The sequence below is a fragment of the Miniopterus schreibersii genome, assembly GCF_964146895.1.
Source record: "Miniopterus schreibersii genome assembly, chromosome: 6".
NCBI lineage: Eukaryota > Metazoa > Chordata > Mammalia > Chiroptera > Miniopteridae > Miniopterus > Miniopterus schreibersii.
In genome coordinates, this window is record NC_138107.1 from 79,295,343 (window position 1) to 79,322,710 (window position 27,368).

Sequence of the window (27,368 nt, forward strand, 5' to 3'; positions counted from 1 at the left end):
CTGCCAAATCGTTTTTCAGAGTCATTTCTCATCATCAGTGACTTAGAGTTGCTGCTGCTTGGCCTCCTCTCAACACCCGATATTTGTATTGGTTTGTTTTTGCTTCATAATAAGCATCTACGTAAATTAGAGCCATAAAATGACACTGCTCTAGCCAGTTTATTGGAACTGGATGACCTCGAATGGCCTCACTTGTATACTTGGTGGTTACCCCGTTGTCAACTGGAATGACAGGCATGGCTTGGCCTTGTGTGTTTCAGAGTCATCGGCATGGCAGCTGGGTTACAAAGTCAGCAAGAGAAAACAAGCTCCAATATGCTTTCACTTTCCAGTCCTCTGCTTGGTTCATGTTTGCTAATGTCCCGGTAGCCAGAGAAAGTCTCATGGCCAAGAACATACTTAAAGGGGGAAGAAATAGACTCCACCTTTAATGAGAAGAAGGAAAGGTCACATTGGAAAGAAGTACTGCTACAGGGGTGGTAGGTAGTTGAGGCCTTTTTGCAATCTACCACAGTCTTCCCTTTGGCCACAAATCATTTTTATTCTCTTCACATGAAAAATATAATCATTCTCATTCCAGAACTCCCAAAAGTTTTATTTCAACGATGACATCAGACTCAGAGTTGAGGATCTTTATTTAAATCAGATCCAAATGCAGAGGAGGTGCCAAGAATTAGCGTAACCAAGGGTTACTCGGAAGCAGAACTAACATGAGTGTTGTTGGAATAAAGAATTTATTATAGAAATTAGACCTCACACAAAAGTGAGAGTAGATGGAATGGATAGGTTGTGGAAAAATCAGAAAAAGTCACAAATGGGTCTGCCTATAGTGTTGGTGCAGGTATACAAGTTAGAGCTTGCAGGGAATTCTGAGAAACAAGCACATCCAGCCAAGAAGATCATGGCGAGCTCTGTGGGAAGTTGTTGCCTTTGTGTAGCTACCATTTTTGTGGGTCCACAGCCAAGTATCTGATGGTAGAACTGGGACTACGTTGATCAGCCTGGGCGGTAAGTTGGACAACTTGGCCAAATAAGATCATACTGTGACCCAATGGGCACAGCTATATCACTCTGGCACTAAGTGTGCCACCAACAGACTTTTGAGAGTAACGGCCACTGTTTCACTTATAAATTTTAAATCAGGTACAAGCTGTGTACAGCTTTCGTTAGATTTTATTACTGAGCACCTCCTCTTGCTGGCATTGTTTTTAATCCCTACCCCCAACTCAATATGTAGTCAATAGGGCAGTCGGGTTATTATTATTAAAATGAAAGTTAGATGATGTCACTCTTTGTTTCATAGCTAACAAATGGCTTCTTTTATCAAGCATAGTAAACCTAAATAATTTTAATAGCCTAAAAATTCCCATGTCATCCTGCCTCGCTGCCTACGAGTTCTTCCCCTTGTTTCCTCTCTGGCAACCACACTGACCTCAGTGCTGTTTCTCCAAATGCTTCCCTCCTCAGAGACTTTTCATTGTTTCTTTTGCCTGCAGCTGTCTACTCCAAATACATGCATACATCCTTCCTTCCGTGTCTTCAGGTCTCTCCTCAGATGTCACCATATCACCTTACTCTTGACCATCTATAGGAAACAACCCTGCCTCACCCCCTCAGCACCCCCGATCCAATTTATCTGGGTGACTTTACATTTTCATTAGCCCAGGCTAGACGTCCCCCACCCCAGCTTATGCCTGCTAACCTGGTATTCAGCTTTCAACTCCTTTTATTCTAAAAACTGCCCCAACTTGAACAATAAATTACCTATCACCCAGCCTTATCCTGATTCATTTTTCTTCATGGCACTTATTAATTATGCATCATAGTGTAAATTCCATGCAAGAGAATCTACTTTTACTGTTGACTGTTTTATCTTCAACCCTTTGAACATTCACCCAGCACCTAGGACTCAGTAAATATTTGCTGTAGTGAGTAAATAATAAGTGTACTAGCTGAATGACTTTGGGAACTCATTTTGCCTTTTGAAGTTCTGTTTTTTCCTTTCTCTGTAAAATTAACTGTAGGTTAAACAGGGTCATTAAGACCATCCCAGCTTGCGTGTGAAACCTCACTCCTTGCTGATACAAATTTCACTGAAGTCAACAGTTGCTCTGTGTAGAAGGAGAACAGTAGAGCAATGTTTTTCATAAGCTAGAAAAATCACCTAAAGCAATAAAAGAGATTGCTCTAAAGTGAAATTTCATCTAAGCAGCACAGATTGACTTAAAAATAATAACCGGGGTACCTTTTTTTGCTGGAAGACTCAAGCATAAATTCTTCTTAATTATTTTCTGACCTATGCATTTCAGTAATATTAAAAAATATTTTTATGGGATGGGTAAAGTAATTCAGGGAATTCATCTCATGAGGATGACCCAAAATTTCTATCTCTAATTCAAACCAGTCCCCTGAAGTCCAGACTCGCATAGCATATCTGGCTGCTTCTGTGAACTCCCTCCTTGTGTTTCTAATAGGCAACTCAAATTGAGCGTGTTCAAACCTGAACTCCTCATTTTCTCCCCAAATCTACTGCTCCAAAGTTTTTCTCATTTCAGTGGATGGCAGTTCCGTTTTGTTAGCCCCTCTGAGGAACACTGCATTCGTTCTGAGTCAGATGGAAGCAATTAGATTTGGGACAGGGAAGTGACATAATCAGATTTAGGCTTTAGAGCAATCTTTATGGATGCTTTGTTGAAAATAGGCATGGGTGGGTATTGAGGTGTGAGGAGGGCAAAAGCTAGGGGAAAGTAATTAAAATGCTATTATGGTAATTCAGAGAAATGCAATATTGTCTACACTGCAGAAGTGTAGAGAGGTGAGAACGGGCTGACACACGAAGTGATTTTTACTCCTGGGAGTGCTGGTGTCTGTCTGCGTTAGCATTCAGTGGGATCTGAAACTTCATCTAGTTCAGCCTGACAATTTTCTAAGTGAGGAAACTGGAACTCAGAGAGGTGAAATGACTTCTCCTAAGCCCCTCAGAGCGTCCCTAGAGTCCAGGCCTCCTATTCCCCATTTCTGTGAATCTCTACTGCACTGTATTTCATCAGTTGGCTTTCATATTAATTAAATATAAGAAATAAACTAAATGTCCAACAACAAGACAATGGTTAAGAATATTGAAATGATGACCTATTAAAAGTCATTAAGTGATTTTAAATATTGGCAGCAAAGCTAACTAAAAAAATCAAATACTATAATCTCAATTTTATAAAATTGTTGTGCACATGATGAGAAGGCTCTGTACATCAAAATATTATCAGAGGTTATTTCTGGAAGATGGGATTAGGGATTTTTTTTTTTTTAACTTGTCTTTACCTTTTATAATTCCAGAATTAATATTCTTATAATAAAAGAATATTTTAAACCTTTCCCCTGTACCATACTTTTGATTAATTTTACTTTCTGCACTTTTAAACACTAGGATACATGTATAAATGGTAACTTTTTTGTATAAATAACATGCATAAGATGTACATGAGGTATAAGTGTGTGGAAAATTGAACGAGCTTCATAGATGTAAAGAATTACTAGAAATTAAGGTGAGAGAGAATAACTTAATTATCCTAACCAGTCAAGCATGCTGAGGTCATCCCCTTGGATACCCTTACGTGGGGCTTCCATAGTGCTTGATTCACATCTTTTCTATAGAAATCGTTGCATTGTTTTGTATCGGTTCTAGTTTCCGTTTGCTCCACAAGACTATGAGTTCTTCAGGGGCAGGAACCAAAACTTATTGATGCACTTAGGAATATCCAAAGCATAAAATTAAATCTCCAGATAAATTAAACCTCCACATAAATACAGTTAAGTTAAAGCTACAAATGAAACAGGTATTATTTTTCATAGTATATGATGCTAGCAACATATAAGGTAAAATTCACAATGTCTTGTAGCTAATTTAAAACGTGTGTCAAATAAGCAGAAAAATATTTCCCATTAGGAGGGGAAACTATAAATTGACTGAAACTGACCCAGAAATGGCTTAGGTGGTAAATTTAACAGGTCGTTAAAAGTTATTATAACTATAGTTCATTATTTTAAGATGGCAACAGACTTCCAGTTTCTTTATAATTACTGTTTCCCCAAAACTGCCACAGGCCTGACATATATGTGTCATGCACCCTCTTCCACTAATACTAGGTCCTAGTTTCCCACAGGTCAAAGTTGAACAGCAGCACTGCAATTTCATGTCAGGGCTGTCAAGGCTCCATCTATCACCAGTGACAGACTCCTCATCACTTGGGGGTCAGCCCTGAAATTCCATTTTAAGATTTTCCCTTTAACTGTGATTTTAATCAATTTGATCATGAATGTCCTTGTGTATAGTTTTGTTTTTTTCCACGCTTATTGGGCTCGGGGTCTATTGAGTTTCTGGGATTTATAGCTCTTACAAAATTTGGAAAAATTTCAATCATTACTTTTCTGTATCTTCTCCTACCCGCCCACCTTCCCTGCTGTTCAGGGACTCCAACAGCACATATATTAGTCCATCTGCAGTTGTTCCATAGCTCCCAGATACTCTGTCCTTTTTTTCTAAGCCTTTTTTTCTCCATTTCCTTTTAAATTGTTGCTATTGCTGTGTCTTCAAATTTGTTAACTTGTTCTGCAATGTCTTATCTACCATTATTCCCATGTAGGGTATTTTTTCAACATTGACATTGTATTTGCAGTTTTAGATGTTCTTAAAATGAGCTTAACACATTCAATCTTTGTCCTGGCTTCTTAAACTCATGGCATACAGTTATAACTATTTTAATGCCCTGTGCGCTAATTCTGCCATCCATGGTTTTCCTGAGTCATTTTCAATTGGGATGTATTTTTCTACTTCTTTTTATGACTAACAATTTGTATTGTTTACCATTTATTTTGAGTTTTACCTGTTGGGTGCTGGATATTTTTATAAATATTCTTAAGGTATGTTCAGGGGAGCTGTTGACTTACTTGGAAATGGTTTGCTCAGTTCAGGTCCTGTGTTTAAGGTCTGTCCAATGGGACCAGTGAAACATTTAGTCTAGGATGAGATTTTCACCACTACTGAGGGGGCAAAACTCCATACCCCATTTCCTGTGAATTAGGAGATTTTTCCAGTCATGCTGGTGAGAACAGGCCCATGTGAGCTCAGAGAAATTGCTCCTTTGAACCCCTTCATGTGGTTCTTTCTGTGGCCTCAGAGCATTTCCTAGCACACATACACGTGTGCATCTCAGTACTCAGCTGACACTGAGGACCTACCTTCCGAGGATGTCCCCTCAGCTACTCTCCCCTCCACATACTCTGCTCTGGAAACTTCAGCTGCCGACCCTCACTGGACTCCAGCTCCATCTCCTCATATCAGGTGCACCATCAGGCTCTGCCGAGCTCCCCTGCCCTGCGCCAGAGCCTCCCACCAAGCTGGGACAATTATAAAGGCCCATCTTTCCCCCCCCCCCACCTCTCAGGGATCACTGCCTTTTATGCTTGTTAACCAATGTCTTCATATCGTTTATTCTGTTTATTAGTTACTGCATGTGAGGGGCTAAGTCCACTCCCTGGTACTTCATCTTGTTTGGAAGCAGAAATTTTCCCAAATCTCATTTTAGAGTCCACTTCCTAGAGTCATACCTGATAGCAACTGTTAAGGCTGGTTTCCAGAAAACAGGTCCTAACACTCTGAGATTTGCTCGTATGGTGTTCTCTGTAACATCTCTAGGAGTGTGAGGCAAGGGGATTGGACAGAAGGAGAAGTTAAATCGCAATGTTGCTGTAACAAATGTCTCCACCAATAATAAGGGAGGTCTGGAGAGATAATGACCTTTCAGAGCTGTCAGGTGTATCCTTAGTGAGATGCAGAAGGCTGTCAGGGAGAAAGCATAACCCTGGGTTGAGAGAGGCAGCTTCCCCTGGGGGGAGTGAGTGCCTTGTCTAAAGGGGATCTGGATTAGTACCACTGCGCCCACTGCCTGGGGGATTGCAACGTTGTACAAATGCACGTTAGTTTACACCCTGATGAAGTGTTTTATTACAGTCAGGAAAACTATACTTCTTATATAAATAGCTTATAAAAGTGGAAATTAATTTTTAGCTGGTATAATGAAAATAAATGCCTGATTTCTGTATTACCCCATTTTTAAGACTCTAGATTCAGAATTTCCTTTCAAAGATAATTAAACAATAAGTTAGGAGTCAGCCAGCATAATGAGGCTTTCTCTGGCACGGACAAATGGTTTCACATCTGCAGGATCCACGTCTTTTGTAACTTGTGGGCTCTGAAGAGACTGAACATCAAGGGACAAAACTAAGTGGCTATTTATGATAATATTTTCAATGACACAGAGTGAACATTTGCCTGTACTCCCACTGTTTGAAGAAGGCAGTGTAGCAGAGAGCTTGAGTGTTCACAGGTATAAAATTTTGGTTATACAAGGCAAATATCTTCTAGTGATCTGTTGTATAATGTCGTAGCTATAATTAACAATATTGTATTGTACACTCAAAAGTTTGTTAAGAGGGTAGATCTTGTATTAAGTGTTCTTACCATAATAAAAAACATAATACAATACAATACAATACAATACAATACAATACAATAAAATACAATACAATAGCACTCTGAGGCCAAACTGCTCACCTTTACATCCTGGCTCCGCTCCCTCTGTGCTTTGGACTTTGGACAAGTTGCTAAGCTTTTCTAAAGCTCACTCTCCTTTTATATAAAATAGGCAGATTGTCACACCTCACAGTATTGTGATCCCTGAGGGAGTCAGAGGCAGAATAAAATGGCTATAAAGAGAATTTGTCTGGCTCAAAATTCATAGGCTTGAATCCTCACTAATTTAATTTAACCCCTCTGCCTGTTTTCTGACTTACAAAAGAGAGACTGTAATAATAACAAGTTCCTAGGGTGTTTTTAGGATTGAGTTAACACAGAAAAAGAGATTAAAAGAATGCCAAGGATATAGCAAGTGCTCAATAAATGTGAGCTCTGGCTGTTAGATGTTGAAGGGTCTTGTAAAGTTTGAACTAAATTTGCTGAAAAGTAGGACCAGGTCCTGCTCTAGTAAACGAGAAGGGTCAGGGCAAAAGTAAGGATACATGTAGATGTTATGCTTTCTCATTTGGTTGGTTAAATTCTAGGCAATTTTATAATTGACTTAACTGCAAAGAGGTGCCTGAGCAGCATTATCTATATCATTTCCTCTGGCTGTGGGCCCAAGCGTCCGAAGCTACTTAGAGCTATGACTGTACAAAGCAGAAATGCTGCCCCTCTTCCTGCCCCACCCCCACCCCTTTCCCCTGCCCAGCTCCAGTCCTCCAGACTCCCAATGGTAGGTGGAGAAGGGGTTACTGAACTTCACTTCCCCATTTCTGCAGTCCCCGAGTAATCCAGAGAGAAGCCCTGCCTGTTGTTTGTGCTGGCATGGGGAAGTGACCATTTCTAACCACTTCCCAAAGCAGGGTTCTTGAAGCCAAAGAATTCTTCCTCAAAAAGTAAGCAGAGGCTCCATTCTAAGTAGCTGTAATAAAGTCTAAGCCTTGTTTCTCAGCCTTTGAAAGTGATTTAACAGCCAGAGAGCTTGGAAGTCCCTAAGCTGAGTCGCAGGGCAGTCATCTGCGTTTGCTGTGCTCAGGAGCGACCCTGAGGGTCACAGCAAGGATAGTCAGCCTGGAGAATTGCAGAAGGCAAAGGCCGTGCAGTCAGGTGGATCTCTCTCTACCACCTGCCCCATGTCAGGCAAGCCCCTTACCCGTCTGCTTCAGGCTACTTACCTGTGACATAGTGACAATATTGGCTGTCATTATCTCAGTGCTTATTATGCTCCAAGCACAACATGTGAGGTAAGTACAATTCTTCCGACTGTACAAATGAAGAAAATGGAATTCAGAGAGTTTAAGTAACTTACTTAGGGTAAGAGTCAGTATTTACATTCAGGTCTGTCTCTATAGCCTCTTCTCTAAGGAGATAGAACACACACACACACCCAGCGTAGAATATAGCAGGAACTCAATAAATCACAGCTATTATTAGCACTTCAAAATAACATGGACCATGATTTTCACCTGCACTTAAGAATATGGGATAAAAGGAAAAAAGATAGATGTAGGGTCAATTGTCCTTTTCACACTGGCACATTGCAAATACCATTTAAGGTTTACCGAGGAAAAGATTTGCCTCTTAGAATTAGGGCTTGACCAAACTGCATAAAAAAAAAAGAAGAAATTTCATTTATGTATGCCACATTTATAATATAATAAAGGGGAAGGAAGATGACACTAGAAATTAATGAGAATAAGGGACCCTGGTACACGGTTGGTGGGACTGTAAACTGGTGCAGCCAGTATGGAAGACAGTGTGGAAGTTCCTCAAAAAATTTGAAATAGAGCTTCCAGAAGTCTCAGCAATTCTACTTCTGGGTATTTATTTGAAGAAAACAAAAACTCTAATTTGAAAAAATACATGTACCTCTATGTTCATTGCAGCACTATTTATAATTGCGAAGATATAGAAGCAGCCTAGGTGTCTACTGATGGGTGAATGGATAAAGAAAATATGGTAGGTGTACAATGGAATGTGACTCAGCCATAAGAAATGAATGAAACCTTCCCACAGACCACCAAGTGGATGGAGCTAAAGGGTATTATGCTAAGTGAAATAAGCCAAAGACAAATACTGCATGATTTCACTTACATGTGGAATCTAAAAAAACAAATGATCTAAACAGAATAAAATAGAAACAGGCCCATAGATATAGAGAACAAGCTGGTGGTTGCCAAAGGGAAGTGGGAAGTGGGAGGATGGGGGAAAAAAGAGACTAGGAAAGAAATTAATACACACTTTATAACTTTTTAAAAAAAATTATCATCTCATTCCATCTTATGTCAACTCCCTTGTTTCTATCCTAATTTAATATGAGAAGGCCATCTCCAAGTATAGTAATGCTCTGTTTGGCTTACACTGGTGTTCCTCCTTTACTGCCTCTAGTCCAAATGCCACCACTAAGTAGCTACACAACTTTCGGAAAAACACTTCTCTTCTCTTGGTGTGGGGCTCCTTACCTATAAAATATGGGTAGACTGTTGATCATTTGATTTCTAAGACTTTTCTTCTCTAATGTCTTGGCATCTTACAACCCTTAACCATGGATGGCTTTAGGGATGGCCTGGCTCAAGATGAAACTCACCTGTCCATGGGTTGTTTGCTTAAAATTGTGCTATTTTTACCCAGTAGTCTTTATCTATGATTATGGCTATGCATTTGATCACTCTGATAAGATTTTCTGTTAAATAGTAATTTCTCAAATTTTGGTCTTCTACTTCCCTCTAGGAGAGTTCTCTAGAAATTTCAATACTGCGATAAATGAGGCAGAGCCCTCAAGGTACCTCCATTGTCTTCCCATGTATAGATGTTTGTAGGGCATAAAATTAACACTACTAACTTTGAAGTTATTTATCTTGCATATATAAATACAACGAGGCTGAAAGGACAAAAACAAAAAAGGACAACAAAGATGCTGTCTGATTGTCATCTGTATAACCCGCAATAACAATTAGATTGGGATAGTCTGACCAAGAAAAGGCTATGCTGAGTGGAGAGGGCTGGACGTTCATTTGTCAGAGCAGTTGAAAGATTTGCTTTGCAGGAAGCTGCGTCTCCCCTGTCGAGTTGGGCCTCTGAGCATTGCCCAGTCCCAAGAGCAGGGTGTTTATTTAAAGATGTTTATGTCCAGGTTCATGAGAGAGGCCAGCTAGTGACAGGGGATCTAAACTCAGGCCTGGGTACGGTCAAATCGCTCTGAAGTGAGATTGTATTGGGCCAGCACAATGTTTTTGTTTTGTCTTAATGAATTTTAAAGTTTTTCCAGCCTAAGCATTTCTCAGCTTCATTCATTCACTGATTTGCCTGCTCCTTGAAGACATGGGAACAGACATCTCAGAAACAGGGGCCCCCATTTGCTGGGCTTTCATCGTGTGCTAAACATTTCACATACCTCTCATTTATTTTCAAAACAGAATGTGAGTTAGGTATAAGTATCTCCTGTTTACAAAGGAGGAAACTGAGACTCAGAAGGAAGAACTTGCCCAAGGCGAGATAACCCATAAGTACACCTGGGGGTTGGCTGAGCAGTAAGCTGGAGCCTCATAGGTCTTGGTTCGCTTGGATCGTGCCATTTGGCTCGTGTCTTTTCAAGTGAGTGTCTCAAGGGCCCCTCGACTCCATGACTTGGGTTTTTTCTTTCCTGTGGACAGTCAAGACCCGGGACCTGCTTAATCACGGGCATCAAACTTTCAGCCCCTGAGGGCATCACGGTCCTGCGTTCTCTGAAGGGATCACCTCGCACCCACTCTATCCGAACCCCTGGCAAATTCAGGGTTCCCATAATTTTCCCTTGGTTATTATGGAAGGAACTTTTTCAGAGAAGACCTGGGGAGAAAGACCCTCTCAAAACATCCGTCTTCAAACAGCTGAAACTCCGAGACAATCTATATATATATATATACGGATTCATTATATATATTTATCTATCTATCTATATCTATATCTATATCTATATCTATATCATCTATATCTATATCTATATCTAATCATCTCTATCTATCATCTACCTATCATCTATCTATCATCATCTATCATCATCTATCATCTATCATCATCTATCTCTATCTATCTATCATCTATCTATCTATCTATCTATCTATCATCTATCTATCTATCTATCTATCTATCTATCTATCTATCTATCTATCTATCTATCTATCTATCTATCTATCTATCTATCATCTATCTATCTAATCTATCATCATCTATTCTATGGTTCCCAAGGTGCGAGCCGGGCAGGGCGCCGGGCACAGCCCCAGTTTACCGGCGCTGCCCACGCACCGCGCTGTCCAGCCCGCGCTCCTGCGCCGACACCCAGCCCCAGGGGCGGGGCCCGGGCGCCCTGCGTTAGGTTTGCGCCTGCGCTCGGGGCTCAGAGCCGCGCGGGCGTCCGCACGACGCTTGCGCGCGGTCTCCTGGCAACGGCAGACGCGCCGCCCGCGCCGCCGAGGCGACTCCGAGCCCCGGGGAGCCCAGCCTGGGCCATGACCACCAAACAAGCCAAGAAGAGGGAGGTGCACAATATCAACTCGGCGCACAGCTCGGACAAGTCCAAGGAGTAAGGCCCCCGCCCGCCCACCCCTCCCCAGCCGCGCCCCGCGGCCTGTCGCTGCTCCGGGGCTGCTTTCCTTACCAGACTCTGCCCCAGCTGCCGCTCAGCCTCGTGTCCTCTGTGGGCGCTCAGACCCGGCACCCTCGCTCCCACTCCTCCCCCATGCTCGCCTGGGGCCCCCTCCTTCCCAGCGCCCCTCGTTTCTGTGCTTCCGCTGCAGGGCTGCGCTTCCAGCCCCCTATGTGACCCGTCCCGCCCCCTCGCCTTCAGGGGTCACTCATGCACTCAGGTTGCCCCTGAGACATCCAGCGACCCAGAGAGGGAGAGGAGAGAGGAATCTTAACTTGAAACAGAGATTCCCTAGTTTGGGTCGGCCCCAGTCCCACATCTAAAGACCTTAGATCAGATGATATCAGACATAGATGGGTTAAAACTCTATAACCCTGTAGTTCATGTTACTAATGTTTACTCCAAAAACTGCACAGAGCCTAGCTAATGGGATCTATCTGCTTCCCTATCCTGAGGTGTCTGTGTACGGCCCTCCTTATTTTTTCCCTCTGGTCTTCTTTTTTTTCTTTAGAAATACCCAGTCACTCATAGCACAGGCTTTGGGCTATTGTTTGAACTTACAAAACTGCTAAAATGTATTCTAGCTGTGAGAGAGTGCCAGCTGCCAAACCTACCTCGGAGGGATCGCTCCTGTTCTCTGGCCGTGCCTGTGGGGGTGGGGGGGAGGCAGGCAGTACATTCTTTTTAACTGGATGGTCACATCTGGGGTGTCTACTTCTTCACCTCCTTCCTTGCTGAAAAAAATCCCACCGTGGACTTCTGTCCCGGTCCCTAGTATTTTCCCCTCCATGAACTCCCCTCCCAGGCGCATTTCCATGTCCCTGACTCCTGATTCTCTACTTCCTAGCTCTGTCCTCTCTCATAAGCAGGCTTCCAGCTACCTGGCAGATAATCCATTCATTTTATTAATTTTCAGATACAATATTACATACATAGGTGATTTTAACAGGATCACTCCCAGGCTGCATACCAATGAAAGTGAGGTCATTTCAACATTTTCTAATGGCTTCCATTCTTACAGGGCCCAAGTCCTACAAGGCCCCACAGGATCAGGCCCCTGCTACTTTTCTGACTTTACCTCCCTCTTGTTTACATACTAGACTCCTCCGCCCTGGAACACCCAAGGCTTGTGCCTACCTCAGGGCCTTTGCACTTGCTGTTTTCTCTGCTGGAAAGCTCTTTCCCCCAGACTTTCAGCCTGTTTTCTCCCTCACTTCCATTAGGTGTCTACCTAAATGCCATTTTCTCACATCAGCTTCTTTGGCCAATTGGTTTAAAGTCGCAACCCACACTTTCTGCCAAAACCAAAAACCTCCCTGTTTTCCTTTGCTGCTTTATTTTTCTTCATTACTTTTTTGCTCTCTTAACATGCTAAATATTTTACTTTTTAAATATTTTTTTGTACTTATGTGTCTTCCTAATAGAATATAAGTTCTATAAAGGCAGGGACTCTTCCATTTCTATTTTATAAACCATTGAAACCTCAGCTGATTCCTGGATCATACATAGTAGACACTCAAAAATGTTTACTTAATGAATGAATGACAGTGACTAAATAGAGATTATAACATGATTGCAAAAGAATTTTTTAATACACTAAAAAAATCTTGGCCAATGATGGTTATAATTAATGCACAGTGAAGTCTCACAACTCTTGGAACTTGGGGAAAATCTTTGACTTTAAAGAGCTTATATCCTGAAAGAGATGAGATTGTTAGCTTCTATAAGAAACCAATCAAAGCAGGTACCATAAAACGCAGTACGTGGCCTGGTCCTGTGATGGTTGATAATGTCCCTGATGGTAAGATATCAACTGTTTCCTTGCCTGTGCTTCCTATTTCTTTTCGAGATGATAACGTTATTTCTAACATGTTTTTTCCCCCCAGAAAATATCTGAGTTGAATTATGTCAATAAACATGTATGTATATATGTAGGAAAATGGAAGAATAAAGGCAAATAATAACACCAAACCTAGGCTTTGCTAGAAACTATCTACTGAGCATTAAACATCATATCATTAGATTTTGCTATAGCATTACATGATAGGTTGTCAAGTTCATCATAAATCAAGTTTATCCATTTTACTGAAAAACTAATCATAGATACCAGGCTAAGTCATAGAAAAACAATAAAGTGTCACACAGCATGGGGCCTAAGATCAAAGTCTAGCAAGGCTCCACTGTAGTTGTCATTTGAATATACTGGGGGCACATAGTAGGTTTTTATGTGCCATTGTACAACATCTGTGGCTATACATCCAATACATGCAACTAACTCTATCTAACATGGTCCTGTACAGAAATGAAAGGAAAAGTTTTCAGGGCCTTGAAAATGGCCATCCCATAGAAACCCATTCTCCCAGAGCTGCCATCTGCAGCGTATATCTTTTATTTCCTAAAATTATGTGTCAGGTTGGGGATACGGACCATGTCTGGCTTTTGTCTAATATGTGGCTAGCACATAATAAGCAGTTACCATTTGTTTACTCGAGTTCACGGTTTGGTTCCCCAGCTTGGTTTTCACCCCTGAGTCTGATCGAGGTCCAGTTCTCCCTGCCTTTCTCATCTGATTCCCTGTTGGCAGAGTTAAGAAACTAAGATGTTACAGCTGAAGAAGAATAATCATCTATGTCCAGTTGTGACTAAATTCATAGGTGGTTATGACTTTGAGTCCCTGAGAAAAATTGTGCCAGGTAACTGAATTGTTAGTTTTACATCAGATGATCATATTTCTACTTTACTTTTTCTCTATTTCTCTGTATCAGGAGGAATAAAATCTCTGTTATAAGGTTCGCTCTGACACCACTTTTGTGATATTGACATGTCACTTTTCTATTTTGACATTCAATTTTCTTTCTTTAAATGAAGGGCCAGCTAATTAAAATCACTCCCAATCTGACATGTTCTGTCCTCTCTCCTCTGCTTTATTTTTTCCTCCAAACTTTCATGACTTTGTAAGATTTTTTTTTTTTTACCATTACTGGGTCCATAATAAGTGAGGGAATTCTTTTATAGTTAAATATTTAAAACTTTGAACTATATATGTCATAAACACAGGTGGCTTTAAATACCAAAATGATAATTTATGAAGTATAATTTGAAAACTGTCTGCATGGAATACAGGCTGGATTAAAAATAAGGGTAGCAAGAAATAGGTGGCGGTCTGAGATAACAATAACGGGGGACTCCTAATTCTGGGAGCCCTCGATGACAGTGAGGAATACTTTTAAAGGGGGGAGGTGAATGGGTGCAGAGCAGATCCTGTAAGGTGACTGTGGTCCAAGCCTATAAGAGACAGATCTTCAACCAAAGTGGTAAAATGTGCTCTGATGCCCTGGTCATGATGCCACCATGTCTGAAAAGACAAGAAATAAAAAAGTGTAGATAAAATCTATTTATTAGAGTAAATAATTTTCTAAATGCCTTGCCTTATTTATTTTTGCATTCTCTTCAGGCCTGGGACAATGTGAGTTTAATAATGTGTGTGTAATTTAGTTGAGTTGAACTGGAAACCTGGTGTGGCAGCTCGGCCATAAAACCCTCTGAGTCAGAACCAGAGAGACTCTGAAAGCCAGAGGGAAGAGGCCCATCAGTCACCCCCAGAATGTAGGGCAGTGCCTGGCATGGATTAGGGCATTGTATAAATGTTAAAATTTTTAAATATAAAAACCTAGCCAAAAAGCATTGTTTAATGATAGATGTATCCCATTAGTCTTAGTGGGGTCTGTCATCAGTTCTCTCTTTGAAATACTATTAATCTGAGCATTTGTTTAATAATTCATTAAAATCTGACACAGTGTAAGCATCATCTCTGGCAGTAAAATCTATTTTTTTAATCTTTTTTTTTTTTGTCACCTAGTTTTTAGTTTGTGTAGCTTTAGAAGTAATATGGTCTCAAATTTATTCTGTAGTATTTTACAGTAGAAGAAGTTAGATGGAAAATATTTAAATTTATAAACATGAAATTTGTGCATTATTACCTAAAAACATAATCAAATTTATACTTTGAAATGAATAATGTTGTTAATGCTTCTAGATGAGCAAATTATTACTGCCTCAGTCAAAAGTGACCATTTAAAAATATTTTGATTGGCTTTAATATTTATTTGACATTTCCAGGTCACAGATTATTTTAATCAAGGGATTAAATAATCTATAAACTGGTTATACCACTTAATGTGAAATAAAATTATTAAAAACTGTAACCAAGCTAGATTAAAAATATACCTTTGACATGATTTGTGTAGTTTATATAATGTGAAAGATCAAATAGAAATATTACTAATCTTTCTCACTTTCACCCTTGACAAATAGGATATGCATATGTTGTCATAAGAAGTAACCCGCCAAGGACTTTGAAATTTTATTAACATTCCTTCCCAGGGTCAGCCCAGGTCAATTAATTCCAGGTTCTGGGGCTATAACTGTGCTCATTTGTGTGGCTGGATTAACATAGGGTACATTTTTAGAGTAAACAAATATTTATATTTTGTATGGTCTTTTTCACTGGTGTCGAAATGAATGCGATAGACTGAATATTTTGTAATTATTTTTATTCCATCCGTCCGACCTGATGAATATCAAGGTTACATATATTACTTCAGTTAAAGTTCACAGAAGATCAGTGTGACCTTTCTGCCCCCATTTCCTCCCTCTCAGTCTTCAGTCCAGGGTGCGTGGCTTCCATCCACAGCTTCCATCCCTCTCAGAGGTCAGGTAAACTCAGAGCTCGGCTCTCCTCACCGTCACTCTCTGCAGCATTTGTTTCTGAGCAGCACTGCTTAGGAGGGTATTCAGAGAAGGCATCTATTGAATCCCATGGGAGGAAATCTATCTAGGTTAGTGATCCATTAATGAAAACGGCTGTAGGTCATCAAACCTTGTGGATACACTGGCAAAAGGGGAGAAAGCAGGAAGAACTGTGAATGTTTTGCCTGCTTTTGCCCCAGGTATGAGTCACCAACACAGTGAGACTTTAACCAGGTAAGGTCAATGTCAAAAGCGAAGGTTGTGCCGCACACTCTGCCAACAGGGCCCTTTCTGCATATCGTTATAATGAATTAGAAATTGGAGCCAAAACAGTTTTGTTCTACTTTGGATCAAAGTCTAGAGGGAATTTAGGGCTGGTTTTACCATAGACAAGGAATGAGCTTATGAGGAAAATAGTTTGGAGTTGTGTAAAAAAAAAAAAAAAGTTAATTGGAGCCTGTGTACTAGCGTCTGGATTTTGGTTCAAGTCCTCACTGATACGCATGCTCTAGCATGGGTTGTGCTTGCCCTTTATAAACATCAGCTTTGCTGCTGGAAGGTGGCAGATCCCGGGGAAGGGCAGGAGCTCAGATCCCAGCAGCCTTCCCGCACTGGGACCAGAGCAGCAGAGGCTGCTCCAGTTTGCTTGGACCTTCATGTCTCAAGAGGGTTCAGCTGCCTGCAGGGAAACACATGTCCCTCCAGCTAGACCTATCCCGTCTTGTCCTTTCCTGGAGTTCTCCTTTCTGTCCATCTGCCCCTGTTTCATTTCCTTCTTCTCCCCCAAATTAAGTCATTCTCCAGTGGTCTTACTTTGCTTTCCTTTCCACTTTGATGGGTGATCGTGGAGACCAATCGCTCCTGACTAAGATGACTAAGTTAGCACCTGGGGGCCTGATCATGTAACTGAGCTCAAGATCCCTTGGGGGGGCTCATCTGCTCCAGGTTAAATACAGCCAAAGTAGCGGTTATCATTTTCTCTCCCAGACATATGTACTGGGGAGGGCAAAGCAGGTTTACAGCTGCGAGTACGTGAAACACAGAGTTTATTCTTGTTATTGTTCATTAATTATTGTCTTACAGCTGTAAACCTACTGTAGTTGGCCTCTGTTTTCCGTGTTCATTTTAGAGAATCTTATTAGCACTCCCCTGACACCTCGAGTCTAAAGAGCAGTCATTTTTCACCTTCCCCTCTCCTCTGCCCATCCTATAGTTGGTTTCCCTTTTGACTTTTCCTTCAAGCTGCTCCTCTGCCCTGGCTCAGCATTCATTCCCTTCCTCGATGCCTTCTAGTTTGGGCCTTCCTTAACTCCAGGAAGAAGCACTGAGAAAACATGCTAATTCCTGTGCCTTCAGTCAGTTCTTATCCAATTTACTTCATATGTAATACCGTCAGTAATCGTCTTAGCACATAGTTCCAATGACAGGATGTTCCTGCTTTGGAAAAAAAAAAAAAAAAGAGAGAGAGAGAGAGAGAGATTCAGCTGTCGGGGCCCCCGCCAGCTTCACTCCCTCCTGTCCTCGGTATCAGTCGATACTAACCTACGATTCACACTCTTCCACTTTCATCCTTGGTGCCACTCGCTATCCTCTTTTTCGCTGCTCTTTTTCGGGCCAACCCCCGATTCCGTCCACGTTTTAAGACCTGCTTTGCCACGAGGCCATCATTCGATTTGCAAAGCTGGACGTGATTTTTCTGCCTCTTCTGTGCTGACAAATTGCTTCCTATTTGACTTCCCTTGAGCCCTTCCCTGTGCCTTTGAGTAAATGCACATTAGTCGTGTAATTGGAGAGTGGAAACTGAGTATTATTGATCTTTGTGCTCACACAAGCACAATTGTATTAAAATTAGATAATGTTGAACTTTTATTTTTTTATTCTATTTCTTAAATTTTATTTTATTCTTCCCATCACCATTTATCCCCCCATGACCTCTTCCACTGCCAGCCTCTCCCTTGCCCCCTGCACTCACCACACTTTTAAAGTTAAATGCCCAATTAGATAATTCTGATAAAGCCAAGAGGGTAAAAGGTCGATGTTATAACCCTGCTTTACAAATTTTTAATTTTCAGAATTTTTTAAGATTGCATTTTATTTCCTTACATACATAATAATTCTGAAGAGTGTGGCTCAGAATGCCCCTAACCCAAATTAAGTAAACTGTGTGATCCTCTTCGTATTTTGGTTACTTCAGGGTATTAGCTGACACTGCTTAAGAAGACACTCTGACCGAACACTGCAGAAATAAACTGCCTCCCACTCTGAACAAAATTATGCCCTTCCCCTGAGCAGCATGCTTGAGAAAGCAGTGGCGAAATTTCAGAACCTCATTCCACAGAAATTTTAACATCCTTACAGTGAAAATAATCTCATTAAAGAATATATAGGAGTGTGTGTGTGTGTGTGTCTGTGCGTGTGTGTGCGCATAAGATTCTGCTGCCTTTTCCCCCCTTAAAAGTCTCTGTGAAGGTCTCTCCTCCAGTGCTCTGTCCTGCCAACTCTCCCGGCCTTGGTCTCCCCCAGGCTTTCATCTCCTCCTCTGCTCAAGGAGTCTGCTGGCCTAAGCCTGGGCTAACTCTCCTGCATTGGCCTCCTTCTGGTGTCCTGACACTTACAGGTTAAATTCAGCTTCTTTTCCAAAATAGACTTACAGGCTTTTAAGCTTAGACTGCCAATTCCCAGTACCTACTTGTGGATTTCATTCACTATTCTGCCCCCCAATCCATAACTACTGGTTCTTTCTGTAATTAGTTCATTGACTTTTAAAATTGAGATATAATTGACATATTACATTATATTAGCTTCAGATGTACAACATAATGATTTGATATTTCTGTATATGGTTAAGTGATTGCCATAATAAGTTAGCATACATCATCTATAGTTAGAAAGTTGTTTTCTTGTAATGAGAACTTTTAAGATATCTTAGCAACTTTCAAATATACAATATATTATTATTAACTATAGTCAACTTGCTGTATATTATGTCCTCATGACTTACACATTTTGTAACTGGAAGTTTGTACCTTTTGACCACCCTCACCCATTTTTCCCACCCCTCACCCTCTGCCTCTGGCAACCAGCCATTCACATTTTTCAATGGCTTTCAATCACAGTAAATTCATTTCAGTCATAAATTATACATACATATGAAATCATCTTTGTCTTTGCTCACTTGTACGTGATCATTTGAAGTCTATAGCATATTTGACATTGGGCTTATTTGGCCATTATTTTATATTGTGTTTATAGCATATAGGTGAGCTACTGATCTGATCTAAGATACCTCTAATTGCTACCAGTGATATTGGCCCTTGGTTCTTGAGTGCAGCAAAGAAAGAAATAAAGCCATGAACTCTAGCACAAGAGGGAGTTTATTTAGCATGCCGAGCAAAAGTGCACTTGAAGAGAAGATTTGGGCGGACTGCTCAGAGAGCTGCCTTGGCCTTTTAGAAGAAAGTCACAGAGGCAGAAGTGAGCCAGCTGGGCTGTGTGGACTCAGGAAATAAGTTATAGAGGCAAAAGGAAGGACCTTGGAGAGAGGCTCAGGGGTGTAGCCCAGGATGAACTGCCATTGCCGTCTGCTTCCCTGGTTGCAAGTCTCCTAGGGACCCTTAGAGCTTAGGAGACAGAATGCAAAGATGTATGCCTGAAGAAAGATGGCATAGGCATGCTCTAGAGAGAGCACGTGTACTGAGTCCTTTGTCTTAAGGGTTTTTATTTGTTTTCTAAAGGCAGAAGTTTTAGGGGAGATCTCTGGGGAGGACCTCAATAGAATATTCATCAGCTATCCAAGTTTGTCCTTTCATATGTTGATTCACCAAAATAAGCATATAGGGTCAGGGTCATGGTCTCTACTGATTGGCTGGCGCTAGGGTAGGGGGTCATCACTCAATGCTGCTGGTCCTGATGTCAGCCATGGTGTAACTTCATCCAGTTTTGCTGCTTTTCTGGAGCTGAAACACAACTGAAGCCAGGATGTTATCTCTAGTTTGACCAAAACTCTGTCTCTGTGGTCAACAGACCTGAGGCTTTGTTCCTAACATTATTTGATGCTGATCAGAACCTCATTGACCTGAGGGCTTAATGCTTAAGGGAGTGGTCATGCACAGAAGAAGGGGGCAGGTGAGTCAGGGTGCTGGATCAGCTGTCTGTCTCAGTTTCCCCATTCCATTTGCCAAGGAATTTTCCTGGCTTCTTACTAGCCTGCCTCATAATAAGAGTCTTTTTAAGTGATCTTCAATATAGATGGAAACAAATTTGACATGTTACAAGGAAAGTAGGCCAATTAGTGATAAATATTAACAGCTTAAGGGAGGGAGCCAGAACATTTCCTTACACTTGACAGAATGAAGAGGAAAGCGAAACATGACCTTAGCAGGGTCCTTATTTTTTAAGAAATTAGATCTTCCTTTTTTAAAAATAGCTTTAATTTGAGCTTCCTGAATGAGGTAATTTTATCATGCTTTTAGATAGATACAAAATCATCAATTTCTTTTTATCTGTTGTACCAACACATGATTTTTCTATTAATATCATGAAAAATTTCCCCTTTTTCCTAAAAACTATCCTAGTCATCATTTTCTCATATTTTCCTGCATGTTACTCAGAACAGTCCTTTACAATATATATGTTCTCAGGCTTTCTTCTCCCCAAGATGGTGGATTAAGATCTTTTTAAAAGTAACAATATCTAGAAATGCCTACGTAAAGAAAAAAATTCTCCAGAATTTAGAAATGAGGAAGTAAATGAAGGTCAGAATGTCATTGCTCTGAGTTGAGGCTGCTGCTTCTCTAGGGAAGACTGATTATTTATACCAGCCTGTGATTAGGAGTTTATTGGTACATTTGAATGCGACAAATAAGGATTCTTGGCTTGTCCCATCTTGTGGTATTACCATTTTCTGAGGTCTTCTCATAAGGACTGAGCCATGCATCAAGCAGGAACATAGTGAGGAAGCATCTCATAGAATGTGTTATGAGCCTAAGGTGGGATCCAACACACGTCCCCACATGCTATTCTCTAAAACACCACCACAAGGTACCAAGCTGCAAAGGAGTATGGGAAATGTAGGAAATGGAAGGCAGAATTGGTGAGCATCTGGTCAATCCCTACCTATATGTAAAAATTTGAAGCAGTATTAATTAGAAATGATAGAAATATAACAGCATTCATTCTTTTATTTTACGTAAATAGGTGACAGAAAGACACATAGATTGCCTATGTTGTTCAGACACTCTTCCCATTGTTGGCGATGAAGGAAGTGAACAAAAAACCCAATGTTCCTGTCAGTGTAGACAATACAAACCCTACCTGTGGAAACACACAAGCACATAAATAAGGATTAGTGAGAGAATTGTCAAGTGCTGTAGAAATGAAACAATATAAAAGCATGCAGAGAGGTGAGAGTTACTATATAAGATAGGGTGTTCAAGAAAGTTCCTCCCATCCCTAATCCCAGAAGGTGACATTTGAGAGAGACCTTAACCTTCTTGTTGATAAGTACAACATTTATTTGTTTATACTTCATCTTGTTTGATCTAATAACACCATTTAGACCTGTGGCTCATTTTTGAGAACATTGCTTTTCTTGACTTCCAGGCATCACCCTCTATTATGTTTTTCTACCTCACCATTTCTTATCGCCACTGTAACATAATACCACAAACTTCATGACTTAAAACAAATTGAATTTGTTATTTCGCACTTGTAGAGCTCAGAAGTGCAAAATCAGCTCACTGAGCTAACATCAGGGTGTCAACAAGGCTGTAGTCCTTTCTGGGGGCTCAAGGAAAGAGCTTTTCCAGTTTCCTTTCCCTTCCTTTGGTGTGGCCTCTTTCCTCTATCTTCAAAACCCACAATTTTGCATTGGTCTGTGCATTCTTCATGAATTCATCTCCCGACTACTGTCTCCATCTACTTTTGAGGACTCGGGATTACATTGGGTCCACCAGATAATCCAAGGATAATCACTCCATTTCAGGATATCTACAAGTCTCTTCTGTGGTGGAAAAAGAGATCCATGTATTGGATCTGGTTCTAGGGATTAGGATGTGGATTTTTTTTTGGGGGGGGGGGGCATTATTTTGTCTACCACACTGACTGCTTTTCTCAGTTTTCTTCGTACTCTCTCTGACTTTCAACATGGAATACCAGGGCAGATATACAGCTGTATTCATAGGTCTAATATGAAAATATTTTTATAGTAGTTGGTGAGTAGCTTAACAACAACCTTACCAATAGCCCTGAGCCCCAGACATTTCTGCCTCCTGCCCTGGGTCCTGACCTACCCTGAAGATCTTATGTACCTGACCCACCACTTAAAGTAAAGAATAAATGTCTGGCCTAGCTGGTAGCTTTGAGGACATGACCCAGCATTGTGACCAGGGTCCATTTAGATTGGTCAATGCTCATTCCATACCAGTTGTTCTGTATTTTGAACAGTGTCTGTGAAAGTGCCTCTTCCTCATGTGTAATTTTTTTTTTTTTTGCGATTTCATTCAGTTTTAAGACTTCAAATATCATCCAGATGCTGATGACTGTCAAATTTGCACTTTTAGTTTAATTTTTTTCTCTCAAACATCAGAAGTCTATAATTACCTATTCAACATCTCCATGGATGTGTGATAAACATCTAAACCACAACTCATTCAAAAGTGAAATGCTACTTTATTTCCTATTTCCATTTTGCCTCATCCCACACTCTTATCTGGAAATATCAACTCAATCTACTTGATCTACCTTTAAAATATATACTGGGGAGTATTTCCTGCCTCCTCTACTGTTACCGACTGATCTAAACCACTACTAGCTCTCATCTGTCATTACAGAGCCTTCTACATTGTCTTTCTAGTGTTCTTCAGACCTCTCTCAACATAGCATCAAAAGTGATTATAAAATGTTAGTCATGCCATGTTATACTTCTGCTCAAAACCCTCCTTTGGCTTCCCAGCTTGCTCAGACTGAAAACCAATGCCCTTCCTTTGGCTTAGATCACCTTTATAATCTTTGCATCTTCTGTTACCTCTCTGAAATTATCTCCCCCTACCTTCCCTTCAGCCACACTGACCTCCTTACTCTTCTTCGAATAAGCCAGGATGCTCTCTGTATCTGGAATACTCTTCCTTGCTATTTGTACTTGCTGCTCCTTGTGTCCAGAACATTCCATCCACAGATACCCACATGGCTTGATCCTTTGTTTCCTCTCACTATTTATGTAAATACTATCTTGTTATAGAGCACTTTCCTTGACCACTGTAATAAAACGTGTGAACCTTAACTCTTCAATTCCCTCATCCTGTTTTGTAGTTTCCCTTAACATTTTCTACTTTCTAATATACTATATATTTTACTTAATTTATGCTGTTTATTTTGTGTCTCCACCCACTAGGATATGATCTGCATAAGGGTAGATGATTTTAGTCTGGTTTGTTTATTGCTTATCCCAGGGTCTAGAGCAGGGTTCTAGCCTCATGTGTAGTTAAAACTTGAAAGATTAAACAAGATGCCTAGTTTAGACTTTAGAATTCATAAAAATAGGAAGTCAAGGTTTAGAGATATGAAACTTATGTACTAACAATGAGAGTATAAAATGAGTTCAACTTTTCTGTAGAAAAGTGATCAAAATATATCACAAGCTTTAAATATGCATATATTTGGGTAGAGTGTCTTTATTAAAAGCCATCCTAAGGAAACTGTGAATAATGCATGCCAATATTTAGCAACAAAATAGCCATGGCAGTCTTGTTTTTAATAGTGAAAAAAAAATTAAATCAAAACCCTCAAATTTCCAAAATAGAAGCTTAGTTAAATGGAAGGCAGTATATTATGCCATCATTAAGTTCATATTTAGATAAATACTGACATAGGAACTATTAACAATATACTGGTAAGTGGATAAAAGCAGTGGATAAAGAGTATGCTTGGCTACTGTTCAGGACCCTGCTCCCTGTGGCAGGAGCTTTTGTCTCTCCCTTCCTTCAATAAACTTTTGCTTTCCCTTAGGAAAAAAAAAAAAAAAAGTGTGCTGACTGATGTCATCTTTGAAGAAGAGAGGTATATGCTTGCATACTAACCTGAGAAAATAGACAGTTGTTATCGTGGTTTCTAGAATGGATTAGAGACGCCTTCTTATTTGTCTGATTTGTATTTAAAATTTTCTTTTAAAACAACGATCACATAACACTTTAAAACTGGGAAAAATCGAAGTTACATTTGGACTGATCTTCAAAAAGCTATTAGTATTATACATGTAAAGGATTTTCTTTAAGTGGGAATCATATATAAATGTTTCCCTACCTAGCATCTTATATGTTTACGATGAATGTCCTGCCTTCCTAAGTAGGGACTGACGCACGGAGCTTATTTATGAAATGGTCTGTCTGGGATATTTCAGCCTTTAGAACCCGGGCATGTGGGAGCTACCTTGCCCTTCCAGGTTTCACGCATTGCAACATGTATCCGACATGACTGCTGACAGGAGAATTAAACTTATTCCACTGTGGGGCGATGGGTGTAGCATTTCGCCCGGAGGCGTGCATCCCGCTGACGTCCGCCCTCTGTCCGCAGCCAGTACCTCCTGGGCAGCAACGCGCAGGGCTCGGCCGAGCAGAGGAAGGGCAGGTTCCCCATCTGGCCGGAGTGGAGCGAGGTCGACATAAACGCAGAGAAGTGGGACGCGGGGAAGACTGGAAAAGAGAAGGACAAGACGGCCAAGAGCCCCGTATTTGTAAGTGAACCGGGCGGCGCCCGCCTGGGCCTCCGTTGAACCTGCCGCGGAACCAGGGGTGGGAACCGGGCGCTCGCCTTCCCCGCAGGGAGCCCGTCTCCCCCGGCTGTCTTCCCAGGCCTGCGTCCTGGGCACAGGCCAGAGGTTCTTCAGTGGAAGGGTGGTCAGCAAACAAATACCCATACCGTGAACTATAAGCAAAACAAACTACCGATACATACAACAGCTTGGATGAAATGAACCTCCAGGGAATTAGGCTGAGAGGGGATCAAAACCAATCCAAAAGGCTACATACTATATGATTTCATTCATGTAGCGTTACTGAAATGGCAAAACTATAGATACAGGGCCCAGAGGAGTGCCTGCCAGGTGGCAGGGCTTAAGCACAGAGTGGGAGTTTAGGGTAGGTATGGCTGTAAAAGGCACAGGAAGCCTCCTTGTGTTGATGAAACTGCTCCATATGTTGACTGTGTCAATGTCTGTATCTTGGTTGTGACCCTGTAGTATAGTCTGGCAAGATGTTAACGTTTGGGAAAAGAGAAAGCAGGAACTCTCTTTGTATTATTTTATACAATGGGCTGTGAATGTATAATCTCAAAATAACAAATTTAATTAAAACAATAAATGAAAGTCTAATCAAAGATACAAATTTCATTTACATATTAACTTGTTTATGGGTTCTAACAGTTGACAAGTAAATTTGTTCAATCTCCCCCATTTAGGTAAAAGAAACAGTATTTTCAGTGGAAATAAGTCCATATCTGGACAATCCAAAATTGTTTTCCTAAAAGGGACATCTGTAATATTTTAAACAAAAATAAAATTAAAAAAAACACACACACAAAAACAAACAAAATTGTTTTCCCTCCATATCTAGTTCACGTTCCCAAACAGCACATGCTTGCTTGTACTTTTTCTTCTCCAATCAAAATGCTACTCAACCATCAATCAAGGTTTCATTAATTAAATACAATGTCATTAACTTTAGCATTTTCCAAATACTTCATCTTAGAACTAGCTCTGAGAACAAACATACCCAGTGCTCTATAAATGCCTATTTACTGATCTATGCATTTATTAATTTTTATTAAGATCGAGTTGTTTTTATTTTAATAAAACCATATGGAGATAAAACTCAGTATATCTTTTTTTAAAATTTATCTTCATTGTTGAAAGTATTACAGATGCCTCCTTTTTCCCCCCATTGATCCCCTCCACCCAACATCCACCCACCTCCAAACCTTCCCCATACCAATGTCTGTGTCCATAGGTTGTGCAGATAAGCATATAAGTTCTTTGACTAATCTCAATATATCTTTACGTAGCATTTTTTTGAAGACCCTGAAGGCAAGATTGAATTACCACCATCACTGAAAATTTATTCCTGGAAACGTCCACAGGATTTTTTAATTAATAAGGTAAGAAGTATTTTTATTATTAGGCAAAATACATATTAATGATGGGATATAAAATGCTAATTATGAAAATCTGCATTTTTTTAAACAATTTAACGTATTTTTTCCTGTGGTATACAGTAATAAGTAATTACATTTTGGTATTTAAATGATAATTAAATGTTTATCAGTACAGTTGAATATTGAAATTTTGTTTAGAGCCTGGCTTTCTTTTCCTTCTCTCCATGGGGTCAAATTATGGGGATTGTTAAGCATTTTCCAAGGGCCACCTCCACTCCTGGACCCTGTGCCCAGCCACCTGAGTCATACCAACTGGGACATCACCTGAGAAAACTTTGTTTTAAATAGCTCTTATGTACATTAAACTTTAGACCCACTGGTCTATCTTCCTAATAGCTATGTTCATTTAAATATATTTGGTGTTTCCAAGGGCTTAATTATCATTAATGCCTTTTCCCCTTCTTGGATCTTTTATTGTGTTCAATTAATGCATAGAAAATCACTAGGCTTAATTGGTTCCTAGTTAGCTAGTCAAAGGGTTATAATGGAGCTGATTCTCCCATATATCATGGAATCCACTGAATCTCTGTTTCTACACAAAGTGATTTCATCCCTGAAAGTTTTATCCTTTGTAAGCACTGCTACGAATGCAAGAAAATACAGTTTATCCACCGTATTCTTCAATTACTGTTACTAGTTGAGAAAGTCAGATAATCCTAAATTTAAAAACACTAAAATGAAAAATAGACACATCTCTCTTCATCAGAGTATTTATGGCAAGTCTGCTTGTAAGACATTTTAAATACGAGAAATCAAATACACGTGAAGCATGCCTTTAAATTACTTATAATGTTAGGTATCGATGACATAAAGAATACCAATTTATGGTGTTAATCTAATGCACTTAATATCAATGTATTGTTAATAATATTCAAGTTCTGTTCAGTTTAGGTGCAGAGTGTGTGTTCCATGCAGATAAGGGATATGAATTCCAGGAAATGGGAGTGTCATAAATTCGAATAAGTAGAAAAGGTTTATGAACCATGTTTTTTCTTTTTAGCATAGCTTAATTCTCAGAGACGCACTTATGCTAAAAATAAGTTTACTCGTCATTGTTGAGGATATTTCCACCAACATTTATCATAATATTGCCATCCATCTACCTCTACTCTCACTGCTCACTGCCTCCTCCTCTGGCTCCATCGTGTTGGTGTATGAATAGGAACAGCCAGAACTGGAAGTGCAGCTGGCTAGGAAAGCCTTAGGATCGTGTTTTCA

General features: G+C 40.3%; 1 protein-coding gene across 1 annotated transcript in view; it reads left to right on the forward strand.

The window, feature by feature from the left end:
* Nucleotides 1–10,952: 10,952 nt before the first annotated feature.
* Nucleotides 10,953–27,368, forward strand: part of ADGB (androglobin) — a 100,271-nt gene continuing 83,855 nt past the window's right edge. Inside the window, exons 1-3 of the mRNA XM_081140908.1 lie at nt 10,953–11,135; nt 24,516–24,675; nt 26,001–26,093. Of these exons, the coding sequence (XP_080997034.1) occupies nt 11,062–11,135; nt 24,516–24,675; nt 26,001–26,093 (327 nt within the window). The 5' untranslated portion in view covers nt 10,953–11,061. The remainder of the gene's footprint in view (nt 11,136–24,515; nt 24,676–26,000; nt 26,094–27,368) is intronic.